The 18,754-nt window shown below is 38.8% G+C and overlaps 1 protein-coding gene across 9 annotated transcripts in view; it reads left to right on the top strand.

Moving 5' to 3' along the window:
- PPP1R12B (protein phosphatase 1 regulatory subunit 12B) overlaps positions 1-18,754 on the top strand; it is a 218,258-nt gene that overhangs the window by 83,209 nt on the left and 116,295 nt on the right. For 5 of the 9 annotated variants that reach the window (XM_053909048.1, XM_053909047.1, XM_019431665.2 and 2 more), the window contains exons 10-14: positions 664-867; positions 1,933-2,015; positions 3,233-3,358; positions 6,059-6,241; positions 9,588-9,770. In XM_053909048.1, coding sequence (XP_053765023.1) covers positions 664-867; positions 1,933-2,015; positions 3,233-3,358; positions 6,059-6,241; positions 9,588-9,770 — 779 coding nt within the window. Of the gene's footprint in view, positions 1-663; positions 868-1,932; positions 2,016-3,232; positions 3,359-3,895; positions 3,937-6,058; positions 6,242-9,587; positions 9,771-18,754 lie in introns of those variants that run through there. The other 4 variants (XM_053909049.1, XM_019431695.2, XM_019431719.2 and 1 more) reach the window with 3 other exon arrangements.

Here is an 18,754-nt window from a genome sequence, read left to right as displayed (position 1 = left end):
TTTTTTCTTTTTTAATTTGGCTGCTCAGTGAAATCTGAAACACATGGCCAAGATCAAATAAACTATTTTCTTGAAATAAACAATTAGAATTTGAGTGGAGGGGCTTTTAGTATTTTTATTAGTATTCACTTAATTTCCCACGGTCTTATCACAATACCTTAAATCATATTTATACGTTGGCTCCTCTGTGTTTTCCAGTCTCCACACATTATAAGAAGGAATTAAGCCCATTAACACCATTTTATAGATGAGCATGTTGAGACCTAGAAAAGTAAAATGTCCTGTATTCAGTTACCCAGTGAATCAAGCAAGAGTAGAGGCTTTTACTAGAATGTGGATCTCCTGGTGTTCTAGGTCAGCATTCATTGCTAAGAGAGCAAATAGTGTTTAATTTCTCAGAGAGCAACTCTGTCTGTGTTACAAATCTAAGGCTATTTCTGGCTCGGGGAGAAAGGGAGCCTTGAGAGGTTATTAGCGTCTGCCAGGTGAGGAAGGCGACACTGGCCGAAAGCCTGCCATGTATTTGTCCTCCTTGAACTGCCTTATATTGCCTCACTGAACTTAGTTAAGTGTGGGGAAAGGCAAATAGACTGAAAAGAATCATCAAGACCTTTTTCCCCCCTCTTTTCTTTTCTTCTCTTTTCTTTGCTTCTTCCCTCATAGTTCTCCTCGAGCCTTTTTAACAAGCCGGAAGAGCCCAAAGATGAATCTCCTTCTTCGTGGAGACTGGGACTCAGAAAAACTGGCAGCCACAACATGCTGAGTGAGGTGGCCAATTCCAGGGAAGCTCTAAGGGACCGAGGCTCTTCTGTCTACCGGTCATCATCAAGCCCTCGGATTTCTGCTCTGCTGGACAACAAAGATAAGGTGCCGTTTAGGCGGGGTATGGGAGAACTCCAGGGCAGTTCCCTTCTGTGAAAATTCAGTCGTAGGAACACATGAAAGTGTTTTCTGGTCCCTAATTTGATTCTGGAAGTACAGAGTCTTTAGAAGGAGATGGCACGATGGTAGTTTAATCCAGTGGCTATTTTTTTGCCATTACCCAGCCAATAAAAGGAAAAAATGCTTTACCTTTTGGCATACCTTATGTTCATTCTTCCTTACCCTCCTTACCTAGGGTAAAAAAAATTAGAAACATAAAAACTTGGGTATGGCCTAAAAGGCTCCCTTAAGCCAATACCAGTGATATATTCTTTCAGTGTTCAAAAGCAAAGTTCTTTAGCTGGGCTTTCAATCCTAATGAAGCTCAGGCAAATTAGCACTTAAAGAAAAATGTTTAAATGTCTCATTCTTTTCATTACTAGATATATGATCAGGCTAACTTCACAAACAGCTCATCTACATAATCATCCACCATCAGTGCATTTTTATTTCGTACCTTTTGGTTCCAGATTTTCTAGGGCTCACTTGATGCTCTTCTCTGGGGTCAGGTCTTCTTGTAATCCGAGTCCCTTTGCTCGATATTGTGTTTCTGGAGACTCCTCCAGGGGGTGAGGCGTATTGGTTGGGTTAATTCCGCAACATATTTGTTGTATGTGAAGCTGCGTTTCCACGAGAAGATAGACTGGGGAAGAAATAAGACTTATTTCATCAAGAACTTGAGAGGGGAGCTTTCTGTCTGTGGCTTTTCAAAGGCTCTGTCTCTCTTGGCAAGGCTGCTGCTGTGTGTAATTTGTGCTGCTGTTTTCCTTATTTGATCATCCTGGCTTTTCCCACGAGAATTATTTCCCTACATATTGGTTTTTAATGGAGGAAAAGTAGGAATTAGCCCTTGAAAGCTAACCTTTTGTAATACCACTCAAACCAGAATTGGTATTGGATATAGAAATAAGATTATATATGTATATTAAGCTGTGCTTTTTACCCAAAATGTTACACTGAATCAGTATTGTATTGTACCTCCTCTGTGCTTTACTTGTTTTGATTTTACAGGAGAGAGAAAACAAGAGCTATTTTAGTTCACTAGCACCCCGGAGGCTCAGCAACACAAGTGACGTCGAAGAAAAGGAGAACAGGTAATCCTGATACAGGCCCAAAGATGGTCCTCTTGAACTTTGCTAGGCATGGTGATGTCTTGGCCATCACTCTGCTGCTGTCTTTCCACAGGTGCCCTTAGCACATCATGAATTGTTTTTCCCTTCTGCTTAGCACACCTCCCAGCCTTTACTCACTTGCCTTGCCAGTTCTCCGCCCTTCAGGCTCTCACTTCAGCTTAGGTATTATTGTCTTTAGGAAGTCTTCCCTGACCCTGCCGAGGGTGAATTCATTCTGGTACACCAGCAGGCTCTGGAAAGGTAGGGTTATGTCTGTCTAGTTTCTCAAGGTCCCCCTAGCGCCTGGCACATGACCTGTTCCATAGTAAACACCAGAAATATTGTTATTTAATTAGTGATCAACTTCTAATTTGTACGTAGATAAGATTTCAAGTCTTCCTCATCAGTTAAAATGAATGTGAGGATTTGGAAGTACCGCTGCCTCTCGGAGCAGAGCCTGACCTAGAACCTTGCATTTCGAGGTGGGGTCCTCCCCACCAGCAGCACTGATGTCACCTGGAAGCACGTTAGTAATGCAGAATCTCAGGTCCCACCTCAGACCTGCTGAATCAGAATCTGCATTTTAACAAAATTCTCTGGGTGATTCACATGCACATTAAAGTTTGAGAAGAACTATTCTGGAGAGCTTTGTGAAAGATGGAGACCCACAGCTTTTGTAGCCACAGCCCCGAGGGAACAATTATGGATTAGAAATCCTACTGTAGTCCTTTCCTGGATGGCTTATTATTTGTAACACTAAATAGGCTTCCAGCAATTTCTTCCGTTTCCTCTTCTGTGGTAGTTACCTCTTTCTCTGTGACAGACTTTATCTTCCCCACCATCCTCTTCTCTGCTTACTTATGAACAACCTATTGCTTTGTAAAAACCCTTTAAAGGAGAGACAAAAGTGACTTCTCATTACAAAAGAGTTGGGAGATCTTTGACATAAGGATTTGGTACCTATTGAAATTAGTTAGCTTTGAAGTTGATAAAAGAAAGCAGACAGTAATACTAGACTCCTCCTCTATCCATAAAGAAAACAGGTATATAAAACAGAGTATTACTTGAAAATGTATCTATTTCCTCAGCCGTATTACATTTTCCCTCTCTGGCTCTTCTCTCCTAGCTTGCACTGTATCAGGGACAAAACTGGTGGTAGGAATCAGTGTTCTGTTTTGTTTTCTTTTGTGCCTCTACAGAGAATCAGCTGTCAATCTAGTGAGGAGTGGGTCCTATACTCGGCAGCTGTGGAGAGATGAAGCGAAGGGAAAGGAAACTCCGCAGACAGCTGTTCCATCCACCTATGTATCAACCTACTTGAAAAGGTACCAGGCTCCCAGGGGTGGGAGATGATTTTTCTTCACTCTGGCCATGGGTATATGGGTCATAATTGCATGTCGTTTTATATCCAATTAGCACCACAAAAATGAATCAAAAAATGGATTACTTTTAGATTTCTTGGGAGTAACGCCTTGACTAATTTTAAATTAACATTAATTTATTTTCCTAACTGAGTTAAGGTAAGCTAATTCCAAATTCTTACCACAGACAGATCTGAATTTATGCTCTCTCCTCTCAGTCCTATTAAAATCTTCAACTGGAAAGTGACTTCTAGTAATCTCTGAGTAGGACTGAATTTAAATCACTTTTGTCCAGTAGCTAGCTTTCCTTTTTCTAAAACTCGAGTAGTTCTCATCTCAAGTTACATTTTCGTGGGGAGGAAGGGAGGGACCCTGTAGGGTGGTGAGGGGGGAGGGTAATGGGGACAGTTCTGTATTGCATTAAAGAAGTTTCATTAATTGAAGCCTGTTAATTTAGGGACTTGAGTCTTTTTTTTTTTTTATGACTTTAATGGCCCTCAGATCCATCAAGATGAGAAACTCGCAAGTTTGGTGCAGAGAAGGTACTTGGGTTTCCTTCCCTTTTCTCATCTATATTGTCTTTTCTGCAATTATTTCTTTGCCGTGTACCAGCCAGCAAGCAAAGCACCTTTGCCAGAGCCATTAAGCTATAAGATATACTTAATTAGTATATTAATTTGAACTTTGCTACTGATGTGGAAGAATCTGATTCTCATTGCTTACTTTGAATTCTTTCTTCACTTTCATTTACTCAGCCCCTCCAACTGCCTCTTCATGCCATGGGCTTCATCTTTAGGTTTTATAGATGATTGGTTGGCTGCCCTAGAAACGGCCTTTTGTTATAAACTATGTATTTGGGTTCAAAACTTATTCCCACTTGATCAAAAGAATCTTATCAACTAGTTAATATAAGAACATGGGAATTGGTGACCTATAAAACAAACAGCCACTGTTGCCTTTTAATGGTCTTTAAGTTCTGCAGACACATCCTGTAAGAAAAGGCTCAACTTTGAAGGTACACAAGTATAGTTCAGTGACCTCACTGAAGCTTTATTCTATATACAAACTCAGTGTTGTTGGCTCAATGAAACTGTCACCTCTTTGTCTTCAAGGCTACGGCCTTAATCCATCTAGATACATTATTACTCCTCATAGTTACATCCAAGACCAAGAAAACTTTTCGAAGAAAACGATGTTCTAGATCTAGGAAAGAGAAAAAGCTGCCTTTTAATTTCCTAACACGTAGTTACACTGTGGTAGGGTAGAGTTGTTCTTTTTCATGATCCAAATCATTAACAAATGGATTGAATGAGTAGCATCTGGTTAGATGTAGTTTGGCATAATTATGGTAAACAGAAGAGAAAGGGACTGCCTCTGTTTAGGGTGGAAAGCATGCTTAATAATGTGAGTGCTTTTTGAAAAAAGATCTACAACTTGCTTCATGCTTTGGATTTCCAAACCTCTATCACCCTTTAAGCATTTTTTAAAATTTATTTATTTTGAGAGAGAGAGAAAGAGAATGCATGTGTGGGTGAGTGGGGGAGGGGCAGAGAGAGGGAGAGAGAATCCCAAGCAGGCTCTGCACTGTCAGCATGGAACGCAACGCAGGGCTCAGTCCCACAAACCATGAGATCATGATGAGATCATGACCTGAGCCAAAATCGAGAGTTGGACGTTCAACCCAGTGAGCCACCCAGGTGCCCCATAAGCATTTTTTGATTGTATAAAATCTCATTTTATGATCTTTTCAAAAGGGAAGAATCATATGCTATCACTAATTTAAAAAGAAAGCACAAGAAGATATTTGGCAGCCTTGGGCTGTGCTGGACCTCAGCATACTTTCCATTTTCTAGTTCACCTCTTGTCCTTAGGCAGAAATTCCTTTCCTATGTCCCTGTAAAATGCATCGTTACCAAAGAAGACTTCATAGCTTATTTTGCCCACCCCCTGTAGTGTGTCATTACTGTAGTAGTCAAGGAGTTTTTGTTTTTTTTTTTTAATTCTAACCCAAATCATTTTTTTTTTACTTCAGTTGAGGTGGTTCCTACTTATCTTCATTTGAAACAAGAAAAAGTTGCCTTCTATTGCCCATGCAATATTACTTTCTAGACTTCAGCCTTGGAATCCTCCCAAAGATGTGTTTGTTTGAGGCTAAATAACCACGGTTCTCAGAGATACGTTTTCCCCCCACAGAGCTTTTTATTCCTTTCCACTCTTTAATTTTAAATTTCTACTCCGAAACCTCTCCAAATTCTTGGTCTTACTTTAGCTTCTGCGGGGCTACTTCTGTATCAGGTAGACATTTGGGGTTGCATGATTTTTTGCCTTGGGGTTTGTCGGGAATTACTTTTTCTAATGCGATTATTCTATTTCCTAATATTTCTTTTTCTTAGCCTATATTCTATTCCAATATACTACTCTTCTGCTCTCTCTTATTGCATATTATCTCTCCTCCCCATTCCTTCACTCTTTTGGATGATTGACAGATGCCTGCTTGCTGCCAGTGACCCAGCTCTAGCTGGAGTTGGTCACTCCACTTCCCAGTTGCCATACCCTCTCTTTGGTCTACATTCCTTTTAATGCACAATCTGGGGGGAAGGTGGTGCTGGGAAATGGTGGGTGAGCAGCACGTCCTGAAGAAAGTGACTGTGTACTGTTTTGCAGTGCTTCATTTGGTAGAAGTAGTGACCCCACAAGTCCCTACATTTCAGCCAATCGCAATTCATCTCCTGCTACCTCACCCATTACCATTGGTTCATCTACCTCTCGGGGCAGCAAGTGGCAACCTGCCTCTTCTTGCCCTGCACCAATCAGTGCAAACACTACTGCATCTGTACACCATGGCAGGTAAGGCTTCTTGGAGCCATTTGAGTTACAGTCATCAAAACTAACGCCTCTGGATACACATATGAGATTTGAACCAAAGAGACTTTGTCACTGTGGAAGCAAGTGTGAATTCCTGTGAAAATGTCTATAATTTAACAGGGATGCTTTTGTTTTGACTTGTATTAGCCAGTCAACAGTTGCTCATTGAATAATCATAGGGTACATATCTTTGTACTGGGTGTTTAGGCATCAACTTAAAATGACTGCTTTCGTGTGGTTACAATGTAAGGGTCATCCTATTATGGTAAAGCACAGACTAAAAATATCCTCATACTTCACTGACATTAATTTTCCTATAATCGTGCATAGGAATCTCTTCTATTTACTCTGTTTTTGGAGGATGGTATACCAACCCAAATCAGAAGGAAAGCTAACTCATGTGCCAAAAGCTTCCTATAGCTTTCTGAAAATTCCCAGCCAGTGAGAGCGTTTTGCTGGAAACACAGGGGGAAGGAAGAGATTTGTGTTTGTGTAAACTTTGTTCCGGGGCAGTGGTGTCTACTCCGTGTAAGGGGAAGCAGGGAGGCAGCATGGGCGGGGCTTTGTCACGAAAGTGCAGTGGGACTTTAGCTGTGATTTTGACTGTGGCTTTCAACCCTTTATATGTGGTCAGAGACCTTTTCACTTTGGGGCAGGGCAAAGGGACCTCTTTTTGGGGTCTCGCTTCTAGAACTGATACAAAGAAAATGAAAAACATAAATGATGATAGTGTTGCCGCAAGGACACTGCTGATGGTGGTGCTTCACTGATTTTTGTCTGTTTATTAGAATTCTTTCCCGGAAATAAGTGGTGATCATTTGTTTAGCCAGGAGGGATAGGCTCATGATGGATTGTTAATAATAATACTGTACAATTTTGTAGAAATTTATTAGGTTCTCTTAAGATTTCATCTGCACAAGCATACTAAATATTATGCCCATAGATGAAGAAACTGACACAGAGAGGTTACTGGATTATTAAGAGCTGGGACTAGGAAAAACCAGTAACAGCTACCATTTGTTGAACCCTATCATGTGCCAAGCATTGGCTTAAATACTGTACAAAAATTACACAAGCATTCGGTTTACACTCATGTAACAGTAAATCCAAATAATTGAGGCTTAAATATGATAAAGGTGTATTTTTTTTTTCTCTCACTTAAGAAAGTCCAGAAATGGGCAGAGGTACCACCACAACTTCAGAGCCATTAAAGGATCCTGAATCTTTCTGTCTTTCTGCTTCACAGTCCTTAGATTATGGCTTCCATTTCCATGGGTTGTCTCATGGCGCAAAATAGATGCTGAAGCTCTAGCTGTCATGACTGCCTTCTAGACAGGAAGAAGGAAGAAAGGGGGAAATGCACAAAGAGGGAATGCCTTTAAACTGAGATTATGCTTATATCTCACTGGCTACCTCTAGCAGCCAGGGAGACTTTGGAAAATATGAATTGTTAACTACATATGTTGCTTCTCTCAATAATAATATATGGGTTCTGTTAGTAAGGAGAAAAAAGGAAAATGAATATGGGTTAGGCAACTAGCTATCTCAGGCACACGTGTATTGTTTATAAAGAGGCCTCCAGTATATGAAATACCATTCTCACTTTATAGATATGGAACCTGAGACCCAAAACTTAATCACCTGCCCAAGGTCACACATCTAGTAAGAAACTGAGGCAGGGGTTGAACCTAGATTTGTCCATGTCAGAGCTCCTGTCTCTTTCACTATTTTGTTTCCACGGAGCTTATATGTTATTCAGGGCTGTATACTAAGTGTTCTACATACGTTATTTTATTTAATTATCACAAGACCCCTACACATTAAGGTACCATTATCCCCATTTTACAGATGAAGAGACTAGAGAAGTTAACTTGGCTAAAAGGTAGCCCCACATGGTTCCAGAGCCTCTGGCACCTGCTCTGGAGCTTTTCCTGTTCTGCTCCTAACAAACTACTTATAAAATTACTCCGCATTTCAAAATAATAGTACAAGTCCTATCCTGTAATTTATTAAAATAAAATACTTGGCATTTCTACAGCAGGAAAAATTGCAGAGAGAACAAAACATGATATTAACCTAGAAAGAATTTTAGGTAAGGTTTTGATAAGTGTAATTTTTTATAGCTTTGTTTCTGGCTAATTTTATTAGCATGTCCTATAGACTTATACATCTTATAAGTCTGAGGAATTTAATTTCACCTTTTTTCTGAGTCATTAATTGCTCCTGGAGAAGTGGCTTGTGTTTTTTAGATACCACTTCAAAACTGTTCTATTTTTATATTTGCATATATAGGTACCATATTTAGATTTTTACAATCTGATTATTGCTTTCAAGCTTATTCTAATGATGTGATTATTTGAAAATGAGCTTATAGCTACTTAGAAGCATTTCTGGTAATTCTGAGTAGGTGAAAAAAACAGATTTTTAGCATTCATTATTTTCATTGCTTTTCCCATCTCTGTGAATATCAATTTTGGATCTCTGTTACCCCAGCAACAAGCTGTGACATCACAAATGATAGCTTTTTGGGTGGAGAGCCAATGGTTGCTCTCAACTCTTTGTTAAGAAACAAAGATCTTGTTTTCATGTAAATGAGTTTAATTATACAGCTTGCTGTTGGAAAATCTGTAGTTAAGGTTACATATAGAATCTTAATAGTTTTTATTCCTGTTGCTCATGTGTGCACTTAAGAATACAGACAATTAGGCATTTGGTTAAATGGGAAGAAAGCAGTTGCTGAGCTAGGTGCAAGAGAACTGAACATACTGAGGTTGTATTTATCAAATATCTCTGGAATCCAAGAAGATGGTCATCTAATCTAGGCTGAGGACTACCACAAAGACTCTCACTGCCAAGAATTAAGGGGCAGGTGGAGACTAATAGCGTAAGTGACTTTAGTGTTGTTTTCATGTGTGTGGAGAGACCCTGCTTCTGTATGCGTGTGTGGAGACCAGATGGTACTCAGGAATCATTTAAAGCAGTCTTGCATATGTTACTATCTTGCCTGGTGCCCTAGCTAATTTTTAAAAAAATTTTTAATCTCAGGCAAAAAAAAAAAAAAAAAAAAATGTTCATGAAACAGAACTCTTTGTGCAGAGGATATCAGACTTAAATGTATCATCATATTGTTGTTCTAAGATTTAAGAGCTCAGAATTAAAAAAAATAGTCAACCAACAAACAAAATCTGAGCAAGAAGATTCTGTAGTTAAACTTACCTCCAGCCCTTTGTGTGCTAGTGCTTTGTGATGTAGCATGCCTGACCATTCTCTTTCTGCTTGTGTTTTTGGGTTTTTTTGTTTTGTTTTGTTTTGTTTTGTTGTGTTTCAGGACTCCTTACAAATCACAGGCTGACTCAACAGCAGAGAAAACAGCAGACAATGTCTCTTCCAGCACCCCGCTCTGTGTGATCACTAATCGCCCTCCACCTAACACTGCCAATGGGGTTACAACTGCCACTCTGCTCTCCACTCCTGGAACAGACTCCTCTGTGGAAGCCAGGGAGAAGAGGAGGTATGTTATGTACTGATTTCATTTGTGGGGTTCTGCTTTGAGGTAGGAGACACAGCGGTGGGTGTGAAGTCTTTCCCCTAATCCCAAATACATTTATGAAAGTAGATCTTTATATTATAGTTTGGGTTTTGTATTTTGCCTCCGGGAGATTTTTGGCAAAGATCTTAATTATTTCTGATCATTTAATAAAGATACTTATTCTGTTATGAATAGAGGCATATCTTTTTTCTATTTTTCTTGTAAGAGAAATCATGGTCAGGCATTATTTCCCCATTTTGTGATGGAGAACGTGAAGCACAGAGAAGGATCTTTTGTTTTGTTCTGAGGAGTCCGTGAAGATTTCTCTGGCAGCAAGGAAAAGCGGTGGCATGATAAAAGGCTCAGAGAGATAAAGCTAGGATATAAAGTTTTAATTAATTTAAGAATACCAGAAAAGGAAGTGCATAGTATGTGATGACATGGTAGAAGGATAGTGACTGGTTACTCTACAGTTTCTTTGGAGAAAAATTATGAGACAGCAGTCATGAATTGGCATAGGAGAGATTTCAGGTAGAATCTAAGAGTAACTTTTTGGTTGCCAGTTTTAAGAGACCTTGGAAGATGTAACCAAGAATAGGACATTTTCTCCACCTAAAAAAGTGTAAAACATAGAGTGCCCTCCATCTGGCTGTTTTAAAAACTCAAGCCATGCTTAAGTTTTTAAGCACTAGAAATGTCTATATGCGTAATAAATCAAGAAGTCTTACCATCTATAAGATACAAGTTAAACTTACTTTAATTTATAATTCTTTTAAAAAAAATTTTTTTAACGTTTATTTATTATTGAGAGATAGAGACAGAGTGCAGAGAAGGACACAGAATCCAGAGCAGGCTCCAGGCCCTAAACTCTGAACTGTTAGCACAGAGCACGACATGGAGCTCGAACCCACGAGCCGTGAGATCATGATCTGAGCCGAAGTCAGACACTTAACCGAATGAACCACCCAGGCACCCCAAATTTATAATTCTTGAGAAAGAAAGAGAGTGGAAATTGGGGAGGGGCAGAGAGAGAAGGGGACAGAGGATCCAAAGCAGGCTCTGTGCTGACACCAAAGAGCCCGACGTGGGGCTTGACCTCACGAGCTGTGAGATCATGACCTGAGCTAAAGTCAGACATTTAACCGACTGAGCCACCCAGGCACCCCTTGAATTAAACTGTTTAGATGTTTGTTTATTATAAAGACAGTTCTAAAACACAATTTGAGAAGAAGTGGAAGGGAGATGTTAAGTGAATTGAAAAATAGTGTTTCTCTTCTTCCTTTCTTTTCCTTCCTTTCTTTCCTTCCTTTCTTTTTTTCATTTCTTTATATAAAAGATGGAGAAAGTCCATTTTCTGGTCTAACAGATTGCAGAGCATCGTCTCTTAGTTGGTTTCCAGTCAAGGAAATTTTAATCAATCTTGAATATTTAATGCTTATAAATTTAATAGCTCAGTTATAATTTAGATACTATTAGTTTCATCTAGGAATAAATGCAAAAGTAATATTTTCATTAGCTGAGAAAAACTCCCTTTAAAAAATCCTTCTGGGCTGAGATAAGTAAAATGAGTTAAATTCATCATTAAGATCATGATCCCTGAAAGGATGGGTAAGTCAGGTTTTTAATCAAATCACATTATTAAATACTTAGTTGCATGTATCATTATTTAGAGAAACCAAGAGAGACAGTTACTGTCTTCTGGGATTTTTATAACCTATGAACAATAAGATAGCACCTGCTACAGATTTTAATTTTGTTTCAGGAGTTTTATTTAGGCCACAAATATTTATTGATTAGCTACTATGTACTGCATATTATCACTAGGATATAATTCCTCAAGGAGCAGCAAATAGAAGAATAAAAGAATATAAATATAAGAATAAATCAAAATTTCAGTGAATTATGTGAATGTGGTATATCAAGTGCATTTTCAGGATGGTGCAACATAATAAACAAGATACTGGATATTTATTAGATAACAAATAATATTTAATTAGAGAAGTTAAATAGGGTAATGATACAAGATAAGTAAATAGGAAGTTATTAGATAAAGAGCTGTTGGACTCAGTCACTAACATTCATTCTTGTCAAAATATTTATTGAGCATTTGTCATTGCAAAGTACTATAAAAAAAACCCAGGTGATACAGCCATAAATAAGAACAGCCTTAGCCCTTGGGAAACAGATATGCTAGTGAAGAAAAACAAACATTAAACAAATAATTGTGATATATACTATGAAGAGGTAGTGTGAGTTGTTATGACAGTTTTACAGAAGATCCGCTTACGGAAGACTCCCCTTTTCCTGCAGGATCAGAGACGGTTATCCTAAGAGTATCCTGCTCAAATTGAGATCTGTAGGACAAATATAGCCAAGGGAAGGGGTAAGCATTCCAGGCAGAAAATATGGTTGTCGGAAAGACAGACACTAAGGTAGGAAGGTGCTTGATCCTTTGGAGAATCTGAAAGAAGACATTGTAGAGAGTTAGGGAAAGAGCAGTCTAAGGTGAGGCTTGAGGAATAAGTAGGAGCTATATAATGCAAAGTCTTACAGCCAAGGACAAAAATTTTGGATTTATATGTTAAGAACCATGTTGAGTTACTGGAAGAATTTTTTTTAACAGCTTTATAAAGATAAAATTTATATACCATATAATTTAAGATGTCCAATTCGGTCACTTTTAGTATATTCACAGATATGTGCATCCTTTACCACAATTTTAGAACATTTTTATCACCTTAAAAAGAAATCTCATACCCTTTAGTTATTGTCCCCCCCTACTCCCACCCCATCTCCCCATTCTCTAGACCTTAGCAACCACTGATCTCCTTTCTATTTCTATAGAGTTGCCTATTCTGGACATTTCATAAAAATGGAATCAATATGTGGTCTTTTGTGACTATCTTCTTTCACTTAGAATAATGTTTTCAAGGTTCATCCATGTTGAAGCATGGCATGTATCAGCACTTTATTCTTTTTTATGGCCAAACACTGTTTCATTGTGCGCGTATACTGAGTTTTCTTTGCTATTCATAAGTTGGTGGACATTTGGATTCTTTCTACCTTTTGGCTATTTAAGTAATGTTACCATAAACATTCATGTACAAGTTTTTGTGTGGACATATGTTCTTATTTCTCTTGGGTATATACCTAGGAGTCAAATTGCCAGGTAATATGCCAATAGAAGATTTTAAGCAAAAAGATAACATGATCTGACTTACATTTTTTAAAATTCTGGCTTTCAAACTCTGGTTATAGTATTCCATATGGATTGGACAGGGGAAGGATGGACAGAAGTAGATGTGAGATGACCAGGAAGGAGACCATTGCAGAAGAAAGTTGCATAAGAGAGAACGTGGCTTGCACTGAGATAGTAGTAAAAGAGATGGAGAAAAGTGAATGGACTCAAAATTTATTTAAGAAAGAAGTTCTAGTAACATGGTAGATGGATTTATAAGGACCTCTTTCCCATTGCAAACATAGGAAAATATAGGTGAGTTCAGAAAAGTGAAAGGGAACTGCTAGGTAAAAAAAAAAAAAAAAAAAAATGAAGTGGCTAATGTAGTAGACCTTAGAATTTGGAGGCTCAGATTGTCATGAGGTGTATGGATGTAGGAAGCATGGCTTTGGACTTGAGCAGGCTAGGAGCTGTAACCAAGACAAGCTGGAGCTCTCAAAAGACTGCCCAATTCATGAAAAGGGTACTTTGTCTATGGCCTAAAGAAGTGTCAAGGATGGGGCTTATCCAAGGGTCTGAACAGGGACAGAAAAATCATTTGTGGGTAATTTTTACTCCCTATATAGTGTGGAAATCCCAAGCCAAGAGCTTAACACAGAAATTAGGTCTGCACTCTTGAAACCGGGGCTGTTGGCACAAGCAATTTAAAGCCACCATGAAGAAACACATCGACAAACCAGGGTGCAAGGGGTTCCTATAAAACGGTTGCCTACCAAAGACAAACTTGCATAGAACCTTATAAACACTGAAGGAAATGAATCACTGTGACAGAGCTAACAGATGCAGCTTCTCAGATATATTCTTAGAAGTATTACATGCAGGTCAGTATTTAATAGAAGTTTTGAATGCAGAACAGAAACCTCAAACTATTATTTAAATTGGAACCAATAATTAGAAGTGACCAATTATACTAAAGATAGACAGACGCATCTATAAAAATGGTAATTTAGTCAGAAGTGGTTCCTAGAATAAAAGATTTTATAGATGTGTTGTATCTATATAGACTCCCATTTAAATGGGAAGCCGTGTATATAAAGCACCTAACAACCATTAAGAGCCTGCCATGTGGCAGGCACAGTGGTTAAAGATACAAGGTCAAAGAAAAACATCTTTCCTGTCCTTGAGGAGCTGAACTTTATCTATTGTGGGAAGGCAAATAAATCACATAATATCGTCCATTGTTAAGTGCTCTGGTAAAGATATGTATAGATTGATATGGTGGCACAAAGAAGGGGAATCTAAATTCAACCGAGTAGGGTGACAGAGAATGTGTGCTAGAGGAGGTGGCTGCAGGTGAATTCTGAAGGCAACTAGAAGTGAACTATAAATGGTAATAAGAGGATGATATTTTAGAGGGAACAGGAGAAATTCAGGGAACAAGTTCAATATGCCCGAAGCTGGGAGAAGGCAAGGCCAGTGTAGCGTTTCTGAAAGTGTCTATGTGAAATAGATTTAGATGATTTGAAAAAAAAAAAAAAAAAAGCAGCCTGTGGCCAAATGAGTTTGTGAAAGAATGGGTTAAAGGAAGTTAAACAGGATTATTCAAAAACCTTCTCAGGATAATTTCTCTTGGGGGGGGCGGTGGAGAGGGGAGCGTGGGCTTGTTAGAATTTGCAGCATTTCCCGAATTTCTGTGTCCATCGAATAGTTTGTTTGTTTGTTTGTTTTTTTCACAGAAACCCAAGACTGGTATTCCACTGGGTATACTTTGGAAATTGTGGAGTTAGAGAGGTAGGCAGGAACCAGATCATGTAGATGTTTGTTGTTGTGCTATGCTAAGAAACTTGAACTTCTGTTTGCAGAGCTATGGAATACCACTGAAGTATTTTCAGCTGGGGAATGACTTGATCAAATAAAACATACCATTTAAGCCTTTACAGAATTAAAGCCATTTGGAATTTCTCCCTCTAGACAAACACAAGCTGAAAGAAAAAAAAATCACATGTTTTGAAAACAGCTAAATTTTCCTTCTGAAAGAGCATGCTGGGTGCTAATTCTTCTCTTGAAGCTGCAGCTTTCTGTGTAATCAGCTCATTGTGGAGGCATTTGGACTCCTGCTGGGAACCATGATAGAGGCCTGAAGCCCGAGTTCACAGGTCCAATTTGAAACAATTAGTGAGCACTGGGGTAAATGGGGCTTTGAAACTGGCCACAGCAAGACCTAACCAGTGGAGAAGTCACCTCTCAGAAAGAATCTCTATTTGCAGTGTAATTAGAGCACGGGGACTGGGGAGTGGGTCTCACCATTAAACCTGTACAGCTGGCTTTTCTTTTCTGAGAATGTTTGGTCCTAAGAAGGGATAAATGGGTGTGTGCAGGCGTTTCATGATCAGTCTCAGCTTTACACGCTGTGTTCTTTCAGTCAGTTTGTTAACGTTATATAATAGTAGTTACGTTAATAAATGGACGGAGCTAGATACAAAAAAATACATTGTGATACCAAATAGAATAAACATGGAAATCTTAACACTAGATTTTTCTGGGGAGGGATTATGAGTAATTTCTATTTTCTTTTTTTTTTTTTTTTCTGTATTTTCCAAAGTTCCAGAGTGATAAAGTATTACCATTATAAGGAGGGCAGGGAAAGGAGAGAGCTTGAAAAAAGAAATTAATTCAGGGACAACAGTCTCTTATAATGTAAGTCTGTGAAGATGGCTGAAGAATAAACACAAGAGTCAAGAGATTCAAAGTGTGCAGGATTTTAGATAATTTATGATTTTGCTACATAAGCTCAGGGCAGGACTTCTGAAGTGGTTTATTACTTTTGAGAAGGGCATGATTTTAGATTTGCAAAGTTCCTTTTGTTTTCTTTCCTGAAAAGCTCAAGTGTGCTCAAATGTATTCTCTTTACATGATGGAAAGAATAGGCGTTAAGCTCCTATTTTACAAATGGAAATACTGAGACCCTAAAAGCATGGAGTGATTTGCAGTGGAGATCATCACCCAAGCCTCTTTTTCCCTTGTCACTGAACTCGCTAACCATTTCTTCTTTTGGATTTAATAATAAAGGTTTTGATTCGGGGGCCCTTCCATCTTAATCTGTAGCCCAGAATGCAACAGTCTACCTGTAAGGCACTGTAATCACTGCCTTCCAGTCTTTGGAATGCCCCTGAGGATTATAGAACCCAACAGGGTCATCTGATTGTAAAGGGGTTGACTTGACCGGCAGACGGCAGGACAGAAATGGCAAGTGGCAAGCAGTTGGCAGATAACTCTGTAGGGATATCAGAGCCAAGCGGCAACTGTCACAATAGTGTAGTGGTTCGGTTCATTTTCCAAAGCTCCAAGTTTTCCTTAGCAACAAAAATGTAAACAGTTCCCTTGGCTAATATTAGAGTCTGATAGCGTCTGCCTTTGATGCTCTTGCTCTGTTTCTCCTCTAGCTTTTTCCGTCTCTCAACCCAGCCCTGAATTTTACATCTTTTTTATTGGTGCCCTTTATTTTCTTTATAGAAACGGCTAAAATAGTTTTTCTCCACAAGAAGCTATAATTGTTTCTCTTTCCCAACCAGCCCACATGCAACTCTGCTTGGTCAGGATATGGTCAGTATTGACTGAGTCATATACACCACACTTATTGACCTTCTTGAATCCCTTGGGGTCTTTATAAGCTAGGTAGTTATTCCTGCTAATGTGAAGCTGTCAGCAAATTAATTTGGCATCATCTTTGCAATGTTAGAAATTTAAACCAAGTAATTAAACACTGAGTCATGGTTTTTTAAAGTCATTTGACTCATCTCACTGTCTCAAGCTAAAGACAGGCAGTTGTCAAATGGAAAAAGTACTCTAGAAAGAGATTCCCGAGCTCCTCTACTCTCTCAATTTTGGTTCTAAAATAAGTATTTTCCTTCTATATCTAAAAGACTGAAAAAATTCTGAATTTACTAAGTTTTTCTTTATTGAAACCGATCTCTCTCTTCCTAACTATGACTATGGAACAAGAAGAAAATGAAATGTATATAGCAGTAGATATATTTTCTACTATATTGCCATTCTAGGGGTTTGGGGGTTGCTTAGATGATTAGTTATTCTGTTAGCTTATATGGATTGTGCTTGTGTGATTCCTTTCCTAAGTTAGCGAGGTCAGTTTCTGTTGTTTTGTAACCAAGGACGCTCCATACTGTGTAATATTTGATACTGTTGATTCTAGGGTGAACATTTTTCACATTTCAGTATCTCTGAAATCATCATGTCTTACTGCTAATCACCATTCCTGCACGTGTGTGAATTTAGTCATAGGTGTTCTGTTACTTCCATGGAATTATGTGCATTGCTGGTACAAAATATGTCTAAATAAGTCTAAAAGATTGTTTTCAACATGTATCCCAATGTTTATAGCAGCGCTTTCAACAATACACAAATTATGGAAAGAGCCTAAATGTCCATAAACTGATGAATGGATAAAGAAGAAGTGGTTTATATATACGATGGAATACTACTTGGCAATGAGAAAGAATGAAATTAGTTACTCTATTAGCTTGCAAATGATCGTGCCATTTGCAGCAACGTGGATGGAACTGGAGGGTGTTATGCTGAGTGGAATAAGTCAGTCAGAGAAAGACAGATACCATGTGTTTTCACTCATATGTGGATCTTGAAGACCATGGGGGAAGGGAAGGGTAAAAAAAAAAAAAAGTTACAAACAGAGAGGGAGGGAGGCCAACCACAAGAGACTCTTAAATACAGAGAACAAACTAAGGGTTGATGGGGGGTGGGGGAGAGGGGAAAGTGGGTGATGGGCATCGAGGAGACCACTTGTTGGGGTGAGCACTGGGTGTTGCACGGAAGCCAATTTGACAATAAATTATATTTTAAAAAATGGAAAAAAAGATTGCTTTCAATAACTGTTAAATCAAGTGATGAAAAGGTGATAAAAAGCATGTGTGATTGCCACTGCTTTTTGTTTCTTTTGTGGTAAAGTGGCTGTGCGTCTTGCGATTGCCGATATTTTAGATGTGATGCAGTGTGGTACTATTCAGCCAGTGAGAATGATGCTGTTGATCTATATTTAAAAACACGAAGTGGAAAGTGACTGCTAATGCATATGTGGTTTCTTTTGGGGTGATGGAAATATTTTTAAATTGATTATGGTGATAATTACATAACTGTGGATATACTGAAAACCACTGAATGATATGCTTAACCCGGTATGTGAATTTTATCTCAATAAAGCTGTTTAAAAATAACACTAAGATCATTTAGCTCCACTGAACTGTTCTGGGAAAGGACCTGGATGAGGCCTGCCGAGAGATACTACATGAAGACTTAAGGGCCTTGAATTTCCAAGTCTGTTATCTTTTTCCTGTATTTCTGTTGCTAAACACAGCTCCTGAGACACAAACTCACTTCGTTTTCCAGAGACAGTGGCATTTGTCACATAATTCCTCAGCACACCACTTAACAGCTCAGGAGTGGAGGTTTTAAATGTTCCCCCTCCCCTTTGGGACACTCGCATTCCAAAGAAGGGACCAGAATCCGTTCCCTGATGCAGCAGAGGCTCTGGTGGTTCTGTCCTAATTCCCCAACCACTTCAGCATAAAGTGAGCAGTCACCTAACACCTGCTACTCAAAGCCCTTATCAGCTATGTTTTTACAGTTAATCTCCTTCTGATAAAGTGGTTCTTTTTTCAGAGCTGTGAGTATTGGTGACATGTGGGAGGGACCGAACTTTTGTGCTCTCTCTCAAACCCCCTCCCCCTCTCTCTCCTACCAGTTGATTTTCCCATGT

Source organism: Panthera pardus, unplaced genomic scaffold (assembly GCF_024362965.1).
Source record: "Panthera pardus isolate Hobbes unplaced genomic scaffold, ASM2436296v1 HiC_scaffold_21, whole genome shotgun sequence".
NCBI lineage: Eukaryota > Metazoa > Chordata > Mammalia > Carnivora > Felidae > Panthera > Panthera pardus.
The sequence above is the reverse complement of the archived record's forward strand: the minus strand, read 5'-3'. Positions and strand labels throughout refer to the sequence as shown.